Here is a 22,144-nt window from a genome sequence, read left to right on the forward strand (position 1 = left end):
TTGGGTCCTCAAGAGCTCAACTCATGTCTTCCAAGAGAGCTTAAAGCACCTTCAGAGCTCTTTGGTGCCACCAGGTTTCGCTGACCTCCAGCCAGGCTGGGCTCCTGCAAGGACACAGGGAGTCATCTGCACCCAGCCAAGCAGATCTTGGTCTCCTTACTGGGCAAGCTGGGACACTCTCTGGTTGTGGCTTTCCTGTAAGGCACTGGGAAGGGCTGTGACACCCAGACACGTGGATGCCCCTGGGTCCTGCTCCCTGTGGAAGGGGCCATCACTGCTTGGCACTGCTGAGATTCTGTGGCTTGGCTGGCTCTTTGCAGCCAGTGAGCCTGGGAAACGCCAGTAGGATTTGCCTTGGTGCCTGCTGGTGATAGAAGAACTGAGAAGCACGTCCCAGGAGCTCTGCCCAACATTACTGAGCATGTGTAGCAGAGGCATGGCACTCATGCAGTCATGGTGCAAGGACAGAGCTGTGGGGTCATGGAATGCTCATCCCACCTCTTCAGCATCCTTCAGCTGCCCTCTGAACTCATCCCTAACCTATATGTGCTGTCTCAGCTCTGGCTGTGGCTGGTGGAAAGATGAAGAGCAAGTAGGAACAAATGTCGCTGCAGAAGAGCTGGTCTCCAGCTGGGGACTGGAGGGCTGAGGTGTGAGGAGTAGGTCCATGGGCTGTCCAGAAAGCGCTTGGCTGTGGACCACTTGGCTTCCCCTATGTGGAACCATGGCAGGCAGCCTGCCCACTGCCAGTGTGCCAGCAAAGAGTAAGAAGCTGGTATGGAACAAGGTGTCCCAATTAGCTCACCACTAATCTAATTAGATCTCTGTGGGGAGGACTAGAGCTGGCAAAATGACACAGCTGCCTCCTTGACCAGATACTCAACCTTTCCTGCCTGCAGCATTTTATTTTTCTGATTTTTAACCTGCAGTACTGATTTTTGTCTGGCTCAGCAGAACCTACCCTGCCTTGGGTCCTATTGCTTCTCACCAGCAAAGCACAATTCATGTGTACACAAACAGGCATTCAGTGATCACACACAGCATCTAAGCTCTCTGCTCCAGTGTCAGGGAACAGCTGCTGGGGCTGCAAATCAGAGGTATAAGGAGACAGAAGGCAGGAGGTAGAAGGCAGAGATGATCAGGAGGACATGGCAGAGCACACCAGGTCCCTCTTACTCCCTCCCTGAATGACAGCAAGCCATGTAAGCCTGCCTGCTCTTCCCACAGCTGCCCTGCACCACCCCAGAGAGCTGGCAAACAAGCTTCAAACCAGACCGCTCCTTGTAATCGGAGTCAGTCAGTGTGTGTGTTACGCTTGAGTTGATGGCTGGTGTTAAATTCAATGCCTTGAGTATTGATTTCCTTGCACATCCCGGACTTTGTTAAAGGGTTAGCTGTGAACTGAGATCAAAGGGAGGTTAACTCGTTTCTCATAAGTGGTAAAGCAGACCTCTAGCAAACCTGGGCACTCGGCCTCCTCCACAGAGGATGCTCCATGCATGTTGTTAGCTACCCCAGTCGCCTCAAAAGCCAGATAAAGTCACAAAGCTGCCACAAAGCTGGGAATAAAAATGATCCCAGCAACTCCCCATGGACCCCCAAGTTATTATGAGTGCACAGTGGGGATGAACAGCATGGGTTAGCACTTCTTCTCTCCAACTGTTCCCCACTACAGGGAGCTGCTCCCCTTGCTTTGCCCCAGAATAAAGGGTGGAAGCAAGTCTTTGCTAGCTGCACCCCGAAAGAGGTTGCCCCTGGGGGGCTCGAGAGAGGAGCAGAGCCCTCTCCAGGAAGACTGGGGTGTCCTAGAGCTATGGGAGGTAGAGATAGAAAGCAAAGTTGCTGCTCCCCAAAGGACCACCTGGCTGGGACATGTTACCCTCCATGCCATGGCCACATGTAGAGAACAACTTGAGCCAACACTGCCATCAGCACCACCTCAACCTGTGTGGCAACATGCCTGCTCCACTTTACTTTACTCTCTTCTTGCTTTCCCTGCCCCACATAAAGAAATTTTGGCACCAACAGCACCAAAATCAGAAGGTTTTGCCAAGGCAGTAAGAGTTAAGTGCACAAATAACATGACACTAACAAGCTTTACCTCTGCAATTTTTAAGGGATGGAGGCAGGGAAAGAGGTATAGGAGACAATCTGAAATTGTTATCACTAGTATTAATGAATGCCCAGAGGCACCGAACAAGAAGCATCCATTTCAGATGAACATCTGTCAACAGTTAAGTGGTAAAATTTCAGAAGTAGCTAAGGTACTTCAAAGCCTGGATTGCACCAGCTTCCCAGTAGGCTTAAGCACCCAAGTAATTTTTGACAGTAGGGCCCTGGCCCCTAAGTCATCTGGGCACCAATGTTATTTCTCAACTCCTCTACTCCAAGATCTACTTGCAGCACAGTACAGCTTTCCAGCAGCCATATTTTTCTTCAAATATTCACTGGGTTTCACTGGCACTGTACGTTCCTCCCCAGGGTGGCAGCATGTCCAGTTCTCACCTCTCCCAGGAGCCAGACAGCTTCAGCTGAAGAAATTACAGTACACTTTGTCCCTACACCCCTAAAAATCTCAACCCAAAGCACCCAGAAATGCTGGTGGCATAATTCCCCATGTCCTGCAGCACTGGTAGGGAAGAGGGACCCATTACAGACAATCTTTGGGGTGAAATCCTCAGTGGGAGCTTCATTCCTCAGCACCTATAGTCACATTTAACTATGAGGTCCTCTGTACAGTGCTAAACAGGTCCCCTACCCCTTCTCCCCTCTCCCAAACTCCTGCCCCAGCAGCCTATTTAAGTGAAAGGTTTATACCAAAGTGCTTAGGGAATATCTGCTCAGTGCCCAGCATACCAAGTGCTGAAGATTTCACTTAAACTCTCAGCATCTGTATATCTCAACTAAATTAAGCTATTTGCTATAAAAGAGCACAATGACAGTAATGGAATAATAACAGCATTAATAAAACACAACAATCCTCGAATGAGAAGTGGACGCATCAGCTAGCTTCAACCAAGAGAAGAAGGCTATTTTAAAATCACACACAAAAACCATCTGGGGGTGGAGAAAACCAACAAAAGCTCCGAAACACAGAGGTCAGACTGAAATTATGTTTTTAACCTTAAAAGAAAGATGCTTGCCAGAGTCTTCCCAGCCAGAGAGCTCCCATGCCAGTTGGAAATTAATTTCTAGCTCCCAGCAAAACAAGGGCTTAGAATGAGTATGCTGGCTCCACAAAAGAGGGGTGGGAGCACTTTTTGGGGGGGAGGACACAGAACTGAAAGCTCAAAATAGGAGTGAGGTTTGCTTTTGGGGACAGACACATTGGAGTAGGGGGTGATGCTGTGCTGAACATCTGAATGCTAGCTAGTGACCAGGGCCAGATGCTGCTACATCATTATGCAAACATCCAGATGTCTCAAGCTCACCACACTGCCATTCCCCTCTTGGTGGAAAAGTCGCCTTCACTCTATCCACAAATTCTTCCTCTTTATTTTGGATAAGGTCAAGATTAAACACATCCCCTTCAGTTCTGAAGTCACCTACACACTGTCTGTTGCAAAGATAAAATAGCCCTGGGACCTGCAGTAGAGGTAGGACCAGATGTACCTGAGGCAAAATCACGCTTCTGGCCCCCTTCAGGGGATGCGATTTAGCACATGGTGATGATAAGGGTAATTAAAGTGCAATAAGTATGTTGGGCTGTATCTCTGAGATCTTGCCACAGCCCTGATCCTATCCAAGGCAACACCCCAAATTTGCCTTGTGGGGGACTTGGAGGGTGGGTGACCCTGGGAAGGGAAGAAGATGAAGGAAAAGGAGACCTCTATGTTCACCAGCAGCTTCTTATTGACCACCATGTTGAGAAACAGCAGGTTTGAGCCAGCAGCAGGCAGCGTCTTGGTGTTTCTCTTGCAGGTATATTTCTCTAGCCCAGGCCTTTCCCCATGGGCAGTGAGAACCCAGTCCTTTCCCTGCCCAGGCTCCAGTTTGGCTGCCTCTGCAGAGGGTACACAAGAGCCGCTCCTCTCCTCACCCCAGCTGCCCAAAGCCCACGTGCAGATCCCCTCGAGGATAACATGGCAGAGACAGATGCCACCCCACTGACACGAATGAAGGAAACACAACCCAGGTCACAGTTGTGCAGGTGAGCTCACCACTGTCTACCCTCCCTCTGTGGCACAGCCTGAGCCACACTGGGTTATCCCTGACTCCAAAAACGCGTTAGGCAGAAGGTGGGGAGTAGCTAGCTGGCTTTCCCACAGCACAGTGAACACCATCTTCGGCTCCAATTGCCTTTTAAAAGGAGCCAAACGGGACCAAGAGGTCAGTGGTACAGTGCCCATAGTGCCAGGCTCTTGTGCTGCAAGATGGCTGGAGGCCTTCTGGGTACAAGTCCACAGCACACGTCCTCCTGCCGGTCCCCTGAGCTAAAAAGTTCAACTCGACTGACAATCTCCCCAAGGTGATCCTCCAAACTTGTACCTTTCTAAATTCCTATGGAGAAAATGCCAAAGCAGCAGTTGCCTCGCACTCGAACAGGCTGGAAGTTTCTTTGTTTTCATTACAAATTCCAATGCTGATGCCTTTTTATTTTTTTTTTTTTAGCCATTTCTGCTCTGCCCCCCAGAGGTGCTGCTGTGATTGAATGAAACACAACCCCAGGCACCAATAAGTGTATTTCAATTACATCTGTCACCATGTAACAATGTAATGATATATCATGTGATATTAAATCCATGGTAATCATATCAGCGATTTTTTTAATAGTGCACTAATCACATTATTACATCTCAATAATTAACAACAGAAGGCCTAAAAATCCTGGATACAAACCAGAAAGCTCAGAGGGTCCCCAGCTCCTGCCTGGGAAAGCCCTAGAGAAGAGCAGGTTGGCAAGCGGCTGCCCGGTGGGCATGGCACAAGGGAGCAAGAGCACAGGTGTCTGGCACTGGCACTGGGGTGCAGAGCTCACAGGTAAGACCAGATTCTTCCCAGTCACAGACTAAAAGAGAAGCAATTATTTTGGAGCTAGGAAGAGGCACTTGTACATCCCATCTTACACAACATTTCTCCCTTCTCTTCCGCTGCCCCTGCACTGCCACTTTTCCTCCAACAAACCAGCTCCTCTTCTCTGGTAAGTGCTTTTTGAAGGTGTCATCCTGAGGCAGACAAACACTGCTGGTGCCCCACTGCAGAGGGAAGGACAGTGTCTTGAAAAGGAAGGACAATCCTACCAACACATCCTTACCAGGCTGCTGGAAGAATGACATCATTTTCCTTCTCCCCTTGCACCAACTTGAGACATGGTTGAGAGAACCCCACCTCAAAGAGCCATTGCAAGGCTTGAAGTCACTCTGATTTCTTCAGCAAAACAAATCTGTCAGCTTAAAACTGAAAACTGGTAAGAGTCCTTTGGAGGGACAGTGGTCCTCTCACTCACCACCTCCACTCAAACTCTTGCCTGCATGGCTGGAGCAAACTGGGCCTGGGGTCCAAAGCACTGACTGACATTCCTTCTGTGGAAGGGAGTCATTCCGTTTTGTGTGAGCAAGCAGCTCCCCACAGCTCCAAGGTGTATTTTACTCCTTGCAGGATGAGGGCAAAGGCAGCAGAGAGCAGTGGGTGGCAGCTGGTGCAGAGTGCTGGAGTGTGGGGAGTCCCGTGCCGCACCATCCCCGGCTGTGACAGAGCTTTCTTCCAGTTGCAGCCTGGTCAATCTAGCACTTTCCACATCACAAGCTGATCTGAAGAGAGCCTCATTACCTGCCATAAAGTTCCAGCCAAGCACTTATCTCTTAAAGACAGGATTTAAGAAATATTTGACTGATCATTTCTCTCCTCATTTAGTTTGGCTGCTCTGAACCAATTCAACCTGTGAAGTTGAAATAGTGAGAACAGGAGGAAAAGTGTGGGCAGGCAGTCACACCAAACACTGCACACAACGTCCCAGCTCCCCTGCCAGCTCTTCCCAAAGGGTCACACCCTGACTCAGCCTGATTGACACAGCCTTCTCCTAAACCAGGAGTGGCCATGGAGCATTTCCCAACACTGGAGACATCTTTTCCTCCCAACCCACAATGGGACAGGCATTTGGGAGATCATTAAAACCCTGGCATCCAGATTGTACCTTTATGTATGCTTGGGAATGCCAACTGCATCAATCCCAGACCTGGGAGAAAAAGATGAAGAGAGGGATGAGCCAGGACTGACAGCACCACCATCCCCACATTTTCAACTGACCCAGGACAGGATAGTCCTGTGTTCTTAATCTCCTTGTATGCCTTCCTGCTATCCCACTTTTCAGCTCCACTGTCCCCACAGCTGTGCCACACAGCAGCAAAGGTGTCACATACCCAGAAATGCCCTGCTCTCTCCCCCACTGGGGCCAGAGCCTGCAGAGAGGCTGGGGGGAAGGTCACAGGGAGGTGAAGGGGCTCTCAGGGCCAAATAGGAGTTGAAGCAGCAAGCAAAGAGGCCCTGCTAGTCATTTAGGGGTGATCCTGCCAAGGGCAGGCAAGACAGATGGACAGACACCTTGCTGGCCAAGGCAGTGTAGTTGGATTTTCTCTCCTTCCCTCATTTCTTTTTTCTTTTTTTGCCTTTTAATTTTGTCTTGGAAGCCACGATCCTTTAAAGATGTGCACGTCTCATTAGCTCTACCTTGACAATCATTACTGTTCCTGCCAAGGCAGGAGCAGAGCTCAGCCCAAGCGCGGGGGAGTCCATTACCTCGTAGTTAAAGGGACATTGACAACTCTGGGCTGCCTGGTGGTCTGACTCCCCCTTGGAAGCAGGATTGCTTCTGCACACTGTTGTTCCCCCTCCTCTACTGAGCAATAACCCCTTGCTTAATCCAGGCAAGATGCAAACCTTGCAGTGGTGGGTTGTCCTGCAACCACCACCAGGCACTCGCTGCTCCCCTGGATGGGGACTTGTAGGGCCAAGTCTATGCCCATAGCCTCTGGGGCAAGGGGCACTGCAGAACCCAAACCTTCCCAACACATTGCACATGGACTTCACAAAACCACATCTCACTTCAGCAAATGCATGCTCTTGGGTGGGACCACGAGACCCAAGCCCAGCCATGACCAAGCAGAGAGCCCAAAATGTCCACAGAGGCCATATTAGAGAGTGGAGTAAGGACTCCCATGAAGGACCCTGGGACAAGGGTGCAGTCCCCACATATGTGTGCCTGGTAGCACAACTTCAGCGAGCTCTGTCCTTGCTTCAAAGTTCAGCATAACCTACACCCATGAGTTTGTTCCTAGTTTTTTGGCTCTGCAGGGCGCAATGTGGGGCACCACATACCCAAAGGTGGGGATGAAGAAGGGTTCAAGTGGGTGAGTATGCAGTGATGGGTGATCCCAGGAAAGAACCCTACTCACTAAAGATGCTGTCCAGAGTCCTGTTTTGGCCCATAGCTGGGGTCTGTTACTCTCTGAGGCTGTTCCCAGAGCCTACTTTGCTCCACCCCAAGGTTGTGAACAGGGAACCTGGTTCATGTTATGCAAGGGAAGAACTCCTCACTCAGGAGATTTCAGGGCAAAGACCCCAAAGCAACTTTTGATGAAATAGCCCCTGCTTTCTTCCAGCTCCAGAAGGGCTTTGAAGTCTGGTGCAGTCCTCAGGAAGCAAGCACAGCAGGGTGCAGTCCTATGGAGATTATCCTGCTTCTTTGTGCTTTGCAGGATGGGAGCTCTGCTTCAGCCACACTAACTCCTCAATGCTCTCCGCAAAGCCACGGCAGGAGACAATAACACATGGCCACGGCTCCGAGCCACACTCCAAGGGAGGATCCTACCTCCACACAAGGCTGTCCAAGAACTTGACAGGACTCTGTTTGAAAAAGATGTTGAAAGAAATGATCTCTTTAAGTGCAATGGGAGATATTTGTCTCTGATTTACCCTTGGCTTTTTGCTCTGGTTCAGGTAGGAGCGGTGTGGGATGGCTGGCAGATCTGAGAGCATGGCACGCCCCAGCGGGCAAAGCGAGCAGTGCGGAGGAAGGCGCGAGTCAGTTTGGAGTGCTCCCCATTTATCAAACTCACGCAGCCCGCCAGCAGAGCGAGTCTTTCCATCATTACAGCTCTCAAAATCCGATTCATACCACTAATCCTGCCTTCATTCTCCCAGATTAATAACATCTCTTTCAACCTTCACAGTGTGATAAATAGACAAAGAGAGAACAAAAGGAGAAACAGAAGTGAGAGAAAGAGCCAGAGCAACTCCACATAATAAAGAGAACCAAGAAAGGGGAAAGGAAAAAAAAGGGAAAAGAAAAGGGAAAGAAAGGAGCCGGCACACTTGACTCTGCCATTTACTTTAGCAGATTCTCCCCAAGAGCACCCTGCCATCCTTAAAGAATGTAAAACATTGCTCAAAGGAAAGGCTCGTTAGCAACCCTGACCAGCTCAGGTTTGCTGGAAATCTTTTCACTTCCAACCTCTGCTCAGGTCAGCACTGAAAATGAGCTTGTTGGTTTCTTGTTCTGCTCCTCCCCAGACTCCCACAGAGGCAAAGCCTCCAGCAAAGGCTTGCTCTCTCCTTTATTTAAGGCATCAGCTTGGAGGGGAATGGGAGGCCTTAGATGGTGCCTTTTCCAGGGGTGTCCCAGCAGTTCAGCAAGCCCAAAAGAGGCTGGCAGAGCAGCAACTGGCTGACACAACAAGGGCTGTTCCAGAAGCCAGGATCATGCATGGAGCTTGGAATGGGGATGAAGACCAAAAGCATAATGACAGCAGAGCAGACATGGGGCACGAGTCTGGCTGGAGATCCAGAGGAAAGGAAATGCCTGCATGAACAGAGCAGAACTGCAGTGGAAGTGGCACAAGCCCCAGCTCCCCAGGTTACAGTCTCTGTCCCCTGGGAGGAAGCTCCTGTTCCTGACTGTTATGCACAGCCCAAACCCACATTTAGGCGACTGGAGTCCCACTGATGATTGTGGAGCTGCAGTCCCCCTGTATGCTCATGCCTGCTCCAAGCAAGGGAATGGCACTCACAGGTACCTCATTCCCAGCACTCCTCTACTCTTATTTGTTCAGAATAAACTGAGCCCTAGGAAATGGTGATTCTACAGCCCAGGACCCCAGAAAACCAACCCCACTGGCCCTGAGGCACGTGGACAGAGATGTTTAGCTATTTCCCACCCACAGCCTTCACCAGAGCTGTGCAGTTCAGCTTTTTCACTCTGCCACGCTGTATTGAACACTCCATACACTCTCCAAGTTATTTTAATAATTAAATGTTTATTGGCACATTTTTCCCATACTGTTTCCACATTTGCCTGATTTTCTTTCCAGTGAGTGACTTCCCTTGGTTCAGTCCTTCCACAGGATGCACACCTGCAAAACATTTCCTCTGCTTTCCCCATAAGGAGCATCCATCCCCTCTGCAGCCCATCCCTGCGGACTCCTGGCAGGTGCTGTGCATACTGAACACCACCTTGCCAAGCCCACATGAACAGCTTAGGCAGAACTCTGGATTTCTGGCCAGGATGGTGCTCTATTATGGCACTCTCAGCCCCCATGCAGAGAGTGGGCTAGGTTGTTTTTTTTTCCTCTCTTCTTTTATACTGTTCCATATTACTCCAGGCTTTGAAGTACAGAGAAAAGCAACACTCAATGTGCCTTTTTTTTTTCCTTCTCCTTAAACCTACCTTTATCATAGCAAATCTTTTCCTTCTCTGCTGTGTCGCTGGAGATAGATATCTAGCAAAAAAAAATGTCTCCTCTTCTAACAATGGGTTTCCCTTCCCTTCTGAACTTCAAATAGAAAACTCTTATCTACAGCCACAGTTGACCAGAAGAAGAAAAGAAATGAAAACAGACATATGAACTGAACCCAGGCTCTCTTTCTATTCACTTGGAAAAGCTGTGCTGGGTTCTTCACACAGAGATGCTCTGAACATGTTTATAGCAAGTATTTACTCACTTCACTAGCTATCCACCCACCATAGAAACCCACCTTTCCTCAAGAACAATTCTCCTCTGCTCCATGTACCCTTTTCAATCTCTTCTTTGCCTAGCAAACACCATGTACCTGGACCATCCAGCACAATGCCTACACCTAAAGGTGGGGACAGCAAGAGCTCTTCAAACTCAGCTAAGAGAAACTGCAGTGATGCCCCTGGCACACAGAAAGCATCACTTTTGTACAACTGCAAGTTCTTTAAATGACAGAATGGATCACAGGTCAGATCTTGCTGGCTGTACTTGCACAAGATGCCTTGCATAGGCTGAGACCAGGCTACTTCAGCCACTCATGACTTACCCGCATTCCCCCCCCACCTCATGCAGCAGTCGTGTGTCACTGCTGGTGCAGCCAGTTCCTTCGTGTGTTTTAACACTCCCTCCCCTTTGAACAATCTTCTGGAGCTGCTCCAAGGAGAAACATACAGAACCACAGAACTTATTTTCCTTCCCCACTTTGGACCCTGGGTACAGACCTCTGCTGTCCTGGCTTTCCTCCCCTTCAGTGGCTTGATCTCTGGAGAGGCTCTGCCAGGTCCAGTTGTTGTCAAGCCACCCTTGCTCTCTGCCCAGTTTACAGAAGTTAAAATGTGAGTACTGTGCTTGACAGATAGCGTTTCTCCCACGTCACAGTGCCAGGACCAATACACATAGCATGAAACACAAGCAAGCAGGCACTACTGCCTTCCCCCCCTCCCACTGTGTCCTGCTGGGCTACATGTGCTTCTTGAACCCTTCCTGCTTTCAGCCTTGACAACCTTCTCACACAAGCCTTGGGGAACCTGGCCTTACAGCCCTGGAGCACCTCCTGGCTATAGCCACAGAGTTCCTATTCTTCTTACCCGTGTAACTCAAACCCACCCTGAGATCAGTTACAAATTCATTCACAGGAGACTGCTGGACAGACAAACTGTCTTCCTCCCCACACATGGCATCGTGGGCTCTGCCACCAGAGATGGACATAGCTTCTGCCACTTCCAATGTTGTCTTCCAGCCTGCCAGGGGGGGACCAGAGTCAAAGAGACTTGTTGCTGGAACTGGAGTCAAATTCCCAAATCAACTGGGACAGAGGACTGGAAACTTTCCAGATAATTCTCCATTAGAAATAAGAACTTTCCTTCAGCAAAACCCAGATCTCATTCTCATTCAGGGAATTTGGAGCTCCTGGCAAAAGGGAGGATTAAATGCCACCTGAGACATGGGCAGAAATCCTCCACAGTCACACTTGGGGACAACATCCAAGTTCAAGCTCAGACTCATTTGGACTGGAGACAGTTTTGGTAATTCTACCTGACTCAAAGCAGTCCTCAGCCAGGAGAGCCCATCCTGTGGCCCCTGCTGCCCAGCATCCTCTACTGCAGTACCCCACAGAGCTTCCCAGGCAGCAGCGTTATTCTCTTTGTGTTAAACTCTTACAGAGTCCCCAGTGCTCTTCCCGTGGGGCTGTCCTGGTGTTGCAGAAGGCTCCTCCCTGTGGAGCTACAATGTGAAGATCCATCAGACAAAGCACCTTCTCTTCAAGCTGCCTGATGACAGATGTTCAGCCAATGGAGCAGTGGGATTGGCAGAGCACCGCAGAAGCGCTTTATAATTCCTGCTCCTCTCCTCCTTCCTCAGCGTCTCCTGGGAGAGACGCGATGATGAACGGTGACATAACTGACTGTTCCCAATCAAGGTAATGTAAGTAATGACAGCTGACGTGATTCCTGGAACGTGCAGGCACTACTGGCCCACGTGCCTTGCCTACCACAGGCAGCACCGCCAGAGCTTGTGGAGGGAGAGGAGACCAGAGCATAAATTCTGGCTGGGGTACAAGGGAGAGAGAGTCCCAAGACAAGAGACTGTTGCAAGAGACAAACCAGCTGCAAATAACTCATTACATCAGTCTGCAAGCAGAGCAGGAGCCAAGGGGAAGTGGTCAGCATCTATGTCATGGATCAAACCCCTCCTGGCCTGTGTACAATGCCTGCCCCACACCTGGACACCACACCAGGGTGACACCTGAGACTGTAGCACTGCTAGTCCTTAGAAGGTGGTGTGTGGGGGTCTTCCTTGGTCCCTCTAGGTTCAACAAGGCTTTAATTGCCCCAGCCCTGCCCCTGCTCCCCCCACCATCTGTGACTATCTGGATACAGGAACATTACATCAATAACATGGACCTTGCCTCCCCATGCAGCTGCTGCACAGGCAGAACTATGTCATCTGAACCCAAAGCAAGGGGGTGCAGCAGCCACAGATTGCATACACAGGTGTTGAGAGACTCACAGAGGGAAAGAAAATACTGTGAAATCTCATACCCACAGTCCTCTTCCTTGAAATTAGTAGGCAAATTTAGCATGCAGAGAAACGACCGATTAATAACCCAGCATTGACTCAAGAAGACCCTGAATAATACATAGTGCTTGTACATGGAAGGGGAAGAAGTCAAGTCCTTCTGCCTGTCAAGTGTATCTGCCTCCCAAGCACTGACATCTGATGAGAAACCTCCCTGCTAGCCACACACAGTTCTAAGCAGCTCTTCAGAAATAGCTTTTGTTAAGACGAAGGGCAAAACTTTGCACCAAGTTAGCCTGGCATATTTGGCACAGGTCCAAATATGGTGCTATTTTAAATGCAATTAGTACTGCCTGTTAATAAGGCTCCTTTACACCTGCCAAGTGAAGAATGCTGCTGGGTGTTTGGAACCTTAACCATGAGGCTGCCCAAACCTCTCCTTCACCCGGTCTGCACTGCAATCCTCCCAGCAGCTCAGCCATGTCAAGAAAAAGTTGGATCCAAATAGACAAAAGACTGGCAGAAACTCAGCTGCAGGTGCTGGGCTCCACCACGCCATAATGACAGCAGATGAAGCTATGAATGAACTATTCCCTTCCACAGCTTGATTCCAGCTTCTGTTGTTTAATGCTGGTTTTGGTGTGAGACACTTGAGCAGTGGCATCAGTATCCCTGTGTGGTGCTACTTTCCTAAATGATGATGTCTGGAGAAAAATTTGCTCCCTTCTGAGAATATTCCAAACCAGATCTAGCAGGAAAATGGTGTTTACCTTGGCAACGGCCATGTTTGTGTAGGGGCTACATACAAAATGCTCATTCTGAGAGGGGTGAAATGCTGTAGAGCACCAGGGATTTGTGAAGGTAGCATCAGTGAAATCAGTGAGTGTAACTCAAGTGCTTTAATTTTTGAGATGGGGAGAAAAACTGAACAGCAGCTCAGGCAGAGGCTCCCAGTAACTGGTCGTTCTGACTCCTGTGGCTGAGTGACCCTCCTGTGCAGCCAGCCCACAAGGATGCTGCATGGATTTAATGCCTGCAAAGCAATTTGAAAGTGAAAAGCCTCACAAACGAGCCTTGTGGCTGATGTCCAGAGGCAGGAGAGATGAGACCTAATTTCTGTTTCAATCTCTGATATGGATCACAGGAAAATCATCCAATCCCCCATGCCTCGGTATCCCCATAATAACATCTGTTGAGTGGTATGAGCCTAAATTAATTCATGTCTTTAAAGACCTTTAACATCTACTACTCGAAGACCAAAGGACCATCACTACGCAAAACATGAGCTGTGTATGGCACAAGGTCAGAAGGCATTTTAAAAAGAAGCCACCCAGTGCAAAACACAATGGAAAAGAAGTCAGCAGGAAACAAGACTTGCCTTCTTCAGATGTAAATGAGTGCCAGCTAGCAGCAGAGCTCCAAAGACACCCATTTTAGCACCAAAAAGAGTTTCTACAAAGGGACCCAAGAAAAAAATGCGATAAACAGGCTCAGTTCTCAGAGTTTGATTTCCAGAGCAGTAAGCACAGAAACTGAGCCCAAAGAAAAGATCTGTATTAGAATCCAAATCCAATCATTCTGGTAATAAAGAAAAGACATCTGAACTGGTGCAGAACTATTTCCAGAGAGAAGTTTGTCTCTCCATCCCTTTAACATACTGCAGTGGCTCAATGGAAAAATACTTTAGAAGTTGCAAGTTTGGTCATAATGTGTAAAAAGCCCCTGAAATGCGACATCATTTACTCTTCTGTGGTATTGCTCAGCAGAGCTAATAAATCTTGCATGAGCAGAGCTGATTCTAATTTTCTAATATGAAAAGGCATTTGGATTGAGAGAGAGGGGAAGATAAAAGTGATTGAATCTCCAATAGCCCAGCGTCAGTGACAAGAAACATCCTGCTATGGACCCCAAGGAAGAATGGCTCCCCCTCCTCCCTGAACCACAGGCACACTCACCTGCTTGCACATCCAATTCTCCCTGCTTTCTGCTCGCCACGTCTCAGTCTCCCCTATTGACAGGACGTGGTTTTAAACACAGTTACACAAGTTATCATTTCTGCCTTTTGATCAATCTGAATTTTCAGGACAATTACCCTCTTAATCAATGATTGCTATCAGCAGCCCCTTGGATTCTTCACCAAGGCAATCGTGCCACCGGGGCAGACAGCGTGTGCATATGCAATGAAGCTGCGGGGAGGCACAAGTCCATCTTCCCCTGACGTAGTCATCGGCTGAAAGGGTGGAGAACTGTGAAGGCCACTTCAAGGAACACCTGATGTAAAAAATAAGTGGAGGGAATTAAAAGGGACATTGTGCAAGGTATCTGTGGCACAGCTGGGCTGGGGGGATCGGGGACCTGCTGAACATAACATCGAGTTGAAAAATAAACCAACTAACACAAGAGATTTAACATCCACTGAAACCATATATTTAAGCGCTATCTATAGCCAGCACTAACCATTCCTAACAAGGCTAATAAAGTCAGTTTCCAATTAAGAGACTGAAACACTAGAAGAAGGAAAGGCAGAGAGGCAGCTTTTAAAAACCTCTGAAGATGTGGGATTTGGATATGGGGCTTTAATTTTTTTCCTGTCAGAAATTACTTAATATCACCAAAATGCCCCTAGGATTTACACACACAAAGCAAGCCCCCCGCTGCTGTTCCCTGGCAGGGTATGTGTTTCAGTAATTGATGTTTGCACAGAACCTCAGCTCTTGGAGGATGTGGCTCCTTTGAGGCATCTCTCAGCACCACAGAAACATGGCCTCAGATATTTAGACACCACAGGAAACCTCAAAGCAGCCAAAACCCAACTGCAGGAGCTGTGGGCTGGCTGGGGGATAAGGCTTGATATCCCTTCTCTTGCAAGAGCACCACCAGGCCATTGGCAGGTTCATGACACTTGGCTTGTGTTTCCAGACAAGGCAGGGCAAAGGAGCACATGGCTCCCACCCACACATCTCTCTGGGCTGCCCCCTCGACAACTTTAAGTGCTTCCCCATGGCATGGGATTCCTTAACACAACATTCTGCCCAAAAAATATACCTCAGCCAGACCCAGGCACTGTTGTATCTTCCCGAGTAAGTCAGCAGGTAAAGAGGCTGCATCTTTTCCCAGGCTTGGAAAGCATCCTGCACCTCTCACATGCTGTGCCGGCAGGAGGGAGCTTTGGGACCTGGATGGCAGCAGGAAAATGCTGCTGGAAAGCAGGTGAGCTCCTGCAGAGGAAGGCTTTGCGGTGCCTTCACCATTTTGACCACCAGATCGGGCTGGCAGAAAGCAACAGAGGCATCGCCAGGTGAGGCTCGTGGGCCAGCTGCCTTTGCAGGCTGCTGGCTGGAGGAGCTCTCTGAAAGGCACAGTATTTCACTAGCTATTTTGCATGGAGAATTGCCGATCAAAGTTATCCCCACTGTGTACTCCAGAGCAATAAAAATAAAAAAAACCCACAAGAAGAATTCTTTAGGCGGGTAATGGGCATTTTATTCCTTTTTATGACACTAAACATAGGCAGCTGGCATAATTACACCACAATAAAGGCATAATGTGCACCTAGCAGAACAAACTCATACTTTTGATAATTAGGCAGAGCAAACACAGACTGGTATTCAGACACATGGCTTTACTGTCTCCTGGATCTGTTAGAGCCCCTATCCTCAGCATGGCAGCCCCATTCTTACAACTGGATTTAGTTGGGCCCTGTAGAGAGGGCTGAGCAAGGAATGTGTCACTAGAACTCTCCTGCAGCAAGAGAAATGACCATGCGCCTCCACTGCTTAGAGCAGACATCCCATGTGCAGCATCTGGGAGGTGGCTGAAAACTGTGTGTGGCAGAGTTACCAACAGAGGATCAGTCATCTCCTGATCAGCACAGACTGTCCCCACAGGGGAAGGAACAGTGCAGCAGAACCAGCTCCATACGGGCAAAACATATGTGGTACAATGGCAAAGGGAGACCCAAAACACAGGAGAGACTCAGAGCTGTTTCTGGTTTGGCAGCTCTGCCAAGGTCAGCTCCAGTACCTGGAAGGGCTGAGCAGAGGTGTGAGGACCCCTCCACTGCAGTGTCCAAATACAGTTGGTGCCAAAAGGCAAGAACAGATTGACATGTCCCAGGGAGGCTGAAAGACCCTCACCCACAGAAATAAAGGCTCAGTCTGGACCTGCTGGAGGTTAGAAATAAGCTCTTTGAAAGTTTCATGCTACCCATAATCCTGGTAGACCTGCCTCCTCCAAAACACACTATCAGGCAAGAAGCACACTCCACTGGCAGCTGCAGCATCCACACAGGACAGTTCTTCCCTGAGTGAGGAGCGCAGCTAAGGCAGAGATCCCAAATGATCTCTCAAATATTAACAGCATCAATCAGGGCCAGGCTGACAGAGGTTACCACACTGGGAGAGCACAGGAAACAGGCTTTCCTGAAATTGATACAAAACCATACACTAAATATCTACAGTTTGCTTAAAAACACATCTACAGGATACATGCAGGAGAAGCACTGGCAGAACAGTACACTGAGGTTTCATCTCCAAACCACTAAAACCATCAGGGATGTCAACCAATGCTTGGAGGAGAGACAACAGCTCCACTACATTCCATCCTGCGTGGCTTAATGTAAGTCATTTGCTTTCAGGTATTTTGAGTGCAGTGTTGAAATAAATGCCGATGTCCTGACTCAAAGAAAGGTGAGGTGGATGGAGCTGATCCATCAGTCATGAAACCTACATTTTCAGCTGTGGAGAGGATGTCCAGGAAAACATCAAACATGACTATGAGCTTAGCTTTTGCAACACAATATTGAAGACAAGGAAGGAAGGAAGGAAGGGTGCATGTTTGTCAGTAAATAAAAGCATCTTGCCCCACCACACCTACTGACACCCAGAAGAGACTGCTGAGCATTTGATGGGTACTCAGTGAGCTTGGGAATGACCATTTGCTCAGGAGCTTTAATGCCCTATAAAGATAGCAGCAACACTCATGTCAGAGCACCCAAGGAGAAGATGGTCCTGGTCTGTAGGAGACAGTGCCCAGGTAACTGGGAAAGGCAGTCACTGTGGGATAGACCCTAGCTGGGCTCATGCTTCAGAGTGATGAGAGCTGCCCTTCCCAGCAGGCCACAAAATAAAAGAAGTTTGTGCCCAGACAAGGACAAAAGATGGGTTGTTTTCTAAACAAAAGCAGATCATATCTGTAGACTTTTCAGCCAGTTCTTAGAAAAGCCACTTTGACAGATTCAATCCTTGGGCTGCAGAGTTCAAGCACGGAAACCTGCAAGTGGAAAGAGCAAAAGCCAGGATGAAGCCAGAAGTGCTACGCCAGCATGGGGGAAGGGTGACAGGAGACTTTTAATCCTAACTCTGAAATCAACTTGCTTAGTAGCCTTGGGGTTCTGAGTGATTTAATTAATTAATTTAATGAGTGTGAAGTACTGCAAGTTATTAATATACAAATTCCACTACTGTATCTCCCATCTCACTGCTCACCATCTCTGGCTACTTTATATTGAGCCCATGAGAGGCCACAGCCAAGCCCTGGTATGCCTCTGTGCAATGGGGCAGCGGCTGCACACCCACACTTTCCCACCCAAGACACCAGTAGCAAAGTCCCAACCCTTTCAGTAGTACAGTGCATCACACATGGCACAGGGCACCAGGAACATCTCATACAAAAAAACCCCGAAAAAATAAAAAACAAAGTTCTGTTCTTCCCACTTATGGTAAGCCAATGGCTACCATAAACCTGTCTGCTGTTGCTGGTGGTGATGGAGCTACTCTCCCTTTGTAGCTATGCTGCCTTGGTAGGAAAATGAGGACCAAAGCAGCCAATGTTTTAATCCCATTTTTCACACATTTGTGCCTTCAACTCCCAGCTCTTCCTGGCCTGAAATGCAGGACACATTGCAGGATTATTGTAAAACATGCCCTGCCTCTAATCCCTTCTCCTCCAGCCTTGCTCCAGTATTGACTGCAAGGAGCTGTGTCAGGCCTGGGGTCGGCTTCTCTCTCACTATACTAGGGCACAAAGAAGGTTCCAGCCCCTCTGGTGAACCTCAGCAAGTGAGACATGGGGAAATGCAGGACACTCCACAGCTTCACATAAACAGGCAGGTGAGACTGGAGGCCCCAGCTTCTGCCAACAGCACTAGTGCCCTGTAGGCACAGCCTCAGTCCTGTGTGCAGGTGAAAAGCCAGACTCATGACACCAGTTCACAAATGCCTAATTCTCACCATTCTTGTGGTTCCCCGGGCTTGCTCCTGGCCTGTCAAGCTAAGGGGACCAAGTCTGGGTGCAAGCTCTTTCTAAAGCTTTTGTCTTTGGCACCTAGAGCACACACCCCCATAAAGAGGCAGGACCAGGAGTGTCAGCACGGCTCCTTCCTCAACCTGCAAGCAACAACCAGACCCATGGAACAAAGGTCTGAGCACTATGTTTAACCTCAGCAGCAGCACACACACACAGCCAGATGGAAACCAGGAGGCTCCTCAGTGCAGGGGACAGATGTTCAAATCCCCCAGCACGGGGAATGCAGGCACAGTGAGGTACATCCAAGCAATATGGCACTCAGCAGGAAGAGCAGCACGCAAGGTCTGAGCATCTGCCTTTGTGCCTTTTGCCTGCAGCTAAAACAACGTGCATGGAAAGAATCACAAATGCCAACCTGCCTCCAACCACTTGCATAGACAAGGATGCTTTTGGTAAAGTGACCATCACAGTGTGCTCAGCAAACTGGTGCTCAGAATTTCACCTAAAAGGCAAATCTTTTGCCCTGGTTAAAAAAAGATCAAAGGCAACAAATTCTCCTCCCTGCTTTGTCCAGTAGCTGCAGGGTACATGGGATCAAGGAACACAATTGTGCATTTTCTCTTGAATCAATACCTTCTGACCTTACCTGAGAGCCCTCTGTATCATGTGGCTACAGGAGGCCCTGGTTCTTACTTGAAGCCCAAAAGCACTGTCAAATAATAAAGTCTGCCTTGGGATTTTCCCAGTTCAAACATCTGGGATTTGGGCAGACAGCATCAGAAGGGGAGTGGAGACTGTACATGGCACCCAAGGAAAATATCCTTCTTTCCCAGCTCACGTACTCTTTGAGTTTCAGTGATGTGTCCCAAGGAATGCAGACAGCCCATGTCCCAGTGCAAGGGCAAAGGACAAAGTATCAGAACACAGGGCAAGCAAGACGGGATGACTGACTGACTGTCTTCTTCAAGGCAGGACCTGCTCTACCCAAACCACCCCCACCACATTCTTCTGAACTCACAAGAGCTAGAGGTCCCATATTCCTGCTCTTATCCATGGAGACTGCTTACTGATCTTGCAGCAGGTCAAGAGCCATACACCACAACCAATCAGAAACTGAGCATTTTCATTCCTCAAAAATTATTTCTGCTTAGTCTTCTCTAGGCTGAATATCCCAGATCACAGAAGCAATTAGGTTGGAAAAGACCTCTAAGATCATGGAGTCTAACCTATGACCTAACACCACCTTGTCAACCAGACCACGGCACTGAGTGCCACATCCAGTCTTTCCTCAGTTTCCACACATTCAGTCTTTCCTCAAACACCTCCAGGGACGGTGACCCCACTAGCTCCCTGGGAAGCCCATTCCAATATCTAATCACCCTTTCTGTGAACAAATTCTTCCAAATTCTTCACTTAAACGTCCCTTGGTGCAGCTGGAGGTTTTGTCCTCTAAATCCCTCAGTCTTCCTCTGGAGGTTGTATCTTCCAGTTCTCTGACCCTTCTGTTCCTCTCTGGGTTTTTCCACCGGTGCCAGATCCTCCCCAAAGGCAGTATGTTAAACTTAATTGTTCTAAAGGCTAAGACCAGGCTGTAAAACACCCTGCCTAGGAAAAGAGCTTTAACATGCACCTAGTGCATTTCAGTATGTATTAGCAAAAGAGAATGTAGGAGAACCCTGATGGTAAAGAAGTTAACTTGTGTGTGAGATGCCATGAGAAAACATGCAGAATAGTTACGAGGAGGACGGAAGGAAGTTCCAGGAAGAACTTGTTATTAATAGGACCAAAATATTCAGGCATCCCCTTTACCCTGGAGTAGCTCTGAGTGGCTTCCATATAACTACATTAACCCGCAGGGGATCACATCTTTCTTGTCTCTCTGAACAATTTGTACAGACACAAGGTCCACAGAAAATTGCTACTGTGTTTTGATGATGTAATTTACAAAAAAACCCTAAAACAAAAAATCAAAGGAGAGTGAAACACGAAATCATTTGATTTAGGCAAAAATGGACACTCTTTATTTCTGCCCTCCTGAGAGGGGCATGTATGTTATCGTTCAAGTCATCCAAAACCAATGAAGCCTCCAAGCTACATCTAGAGCCCCTCTCAGCTGTAGCAAGACCAGCTCCTGAGACTGCAAGGCAAGGAAATGAAATGTGAGGCTGGGATCATTACTTTGAAACTATAAGCTCGTGCCACTGAGCCAAAGCCTGTTATATTGACATGGTTTTGTGTCACCCAGCAGCAGACATCATTCTCCATCTCTGCCTGCTCAGTTCCCCTCCTCCCAGGACAGCTGGCAGAACGGTTATCTGCAATGCTCTGCAAAGTCTACCTACAGAAAGCTCCCAACAGCTGGCCCAGCAGGTTAAGTTAGAGGACTGAGATACTCCAGAATGGAGAGTATTCTGCTGACTACTCCATCACGCTTGGAAGATGCTGGCAAAGAACAAAGTGCCACTTGTAGAGGAGTAAATAGCAAAAACCACAAGTTCCCTTCTCTGGTACAGAGACCCCAGAGGGAGGTGTTGTTTCTTAAAGCTTTCAATGTTAAAAAGTTACTGAATTTGCACCTCTGTTGTCACAGAAGATACTTCTACTGTGTGTCTCCAGTCACCAGCTTAGGCAGCAACTCTGAGGGAAGGAAACAGCCTTGCCTGGCAGTGAGTCCCAGGCTGAAAATGTCAGGGGCAAAGCCCTGAACAGCAGCTGCTGTCCATGTAGCCCACACGCCATGCCTGTGCTTTCTTTGTTGTATGTGATAGTGGATGTCAATATCAACCCCAATGATTACTCTGTATTATGTGAGCACCCTACCTTAGCATGTACTGCAAACCCACTACAACAACAACCCCTTGGTCCATCTAGTACAACTTGTAGGGAAACTGAGACATCAATCCATGCTGTACCTTCTTCTAATGAATCCAGGAAGACAAAAAGGAAAAGACTGCCAAGAACTTCCAGAATCCCTGCCTATTGGTTTTCCTTGGAAGTATGTTTTTACTCAGCACTCCTTATTAAGAAAGGAAGGACAGGTTGCTCTGCAAAAGAACAGAAAGGGCTGCTCCTTTAAGGCCTCTCCTGGATGCCCTTTCCCATTGAGATGACTATCCTCAACTCCCTCCTCATCTGCCTCCCTTTGATTTAAGAGTTCCTCTCCTGGCCCTGACAGTAAGGTATTTCTGTCCCACAGATTATAACTCACTCTGGGCTATTATTCAACTCCCAAGCCCTGGCCCTGCTGCATTTAGTCCAAACATAATATCCTTCATGCATATATTATCTGTCTCCCTATTATCTGGAATCATTTCGGAATTAAATTTCAGTCCCGCAATATTGGCTTGAAGAGCGGCTCGCTTTATGGGCTAGTCAAAGGTTAGAATACCAATCAAAATAACACTGCCGATGCAGAGAGACATTTTAATATTCCAAAACCCGGTAATTGTAAAAGGACATAATATTTTTTCCCTGATTACCCCAAAGGCAACACATGTTAACAAGGCGAGGGAGAGAGTGAAAGAAATTTCAGAGTTCAGACAGCTGCACGACAGATTTAAAGGAGAAGTCGCGGAAGGCTGCTGTGCTCGAGCCTCGGAGCAGGAGGGTTCTTCTGCCCATGCCAGAGGTGCTGCATTCCCTGGGATGCT

General features: G+C 48.4%; 1 protein-coding gene across 6 annotated transcripts in view; it reads right to left on the bottom strand.

The window, feature by feature from the left end:
* ERI3 (ERI1 exoribonuclease family member 3) overlaps positions 1-22,144 on the bottom strand; it is a 130,444-nt gene that overhangs the window by 49,085 nt on the left and 59,215 nt on the right. Inside the window, exons 7-8 of one of the 6 annotated variants that reach the window (XR_015273580.1) lie at positions 14,341-14,519; positions 13,133-14,256 (exon numbers count right to left, since the gene is read on the bottom strand). The exons of 3 other annotated variants lie outside the window; for them this stretch is intronic. Coding sequence is in view for 2 of the 3 variants with exons in the window: in XM_086841294.1 (XP_086697420.1) it covers positions 14,472-14,519 (48 nt within the window). In the remaining variant the exon portion in view is untranslated. Of the gene's footprint in view, positions 1-9,231; positions 14,520-22,144 lie in introns of those variants that run through there. 2 more of the 6 variants (XM_086841294.1, XM_086841295.1) reach the window with 2 other exon arrangements.

Source organism: Cyanistes caeruleus, chromosome 9 (genome assembly GCF_971803275.1).
Source record: "Cyanistes caeruleus chromosome 9, bCyaCae1.hap1.1, whole genome shotgun sequence".
Taxonomy (NCBI): Eukaryota; Metazoa; Chordata; class Aves; order Passeriformes; family Paridae; genus Cyanistes; species Cyanistes caeruleus.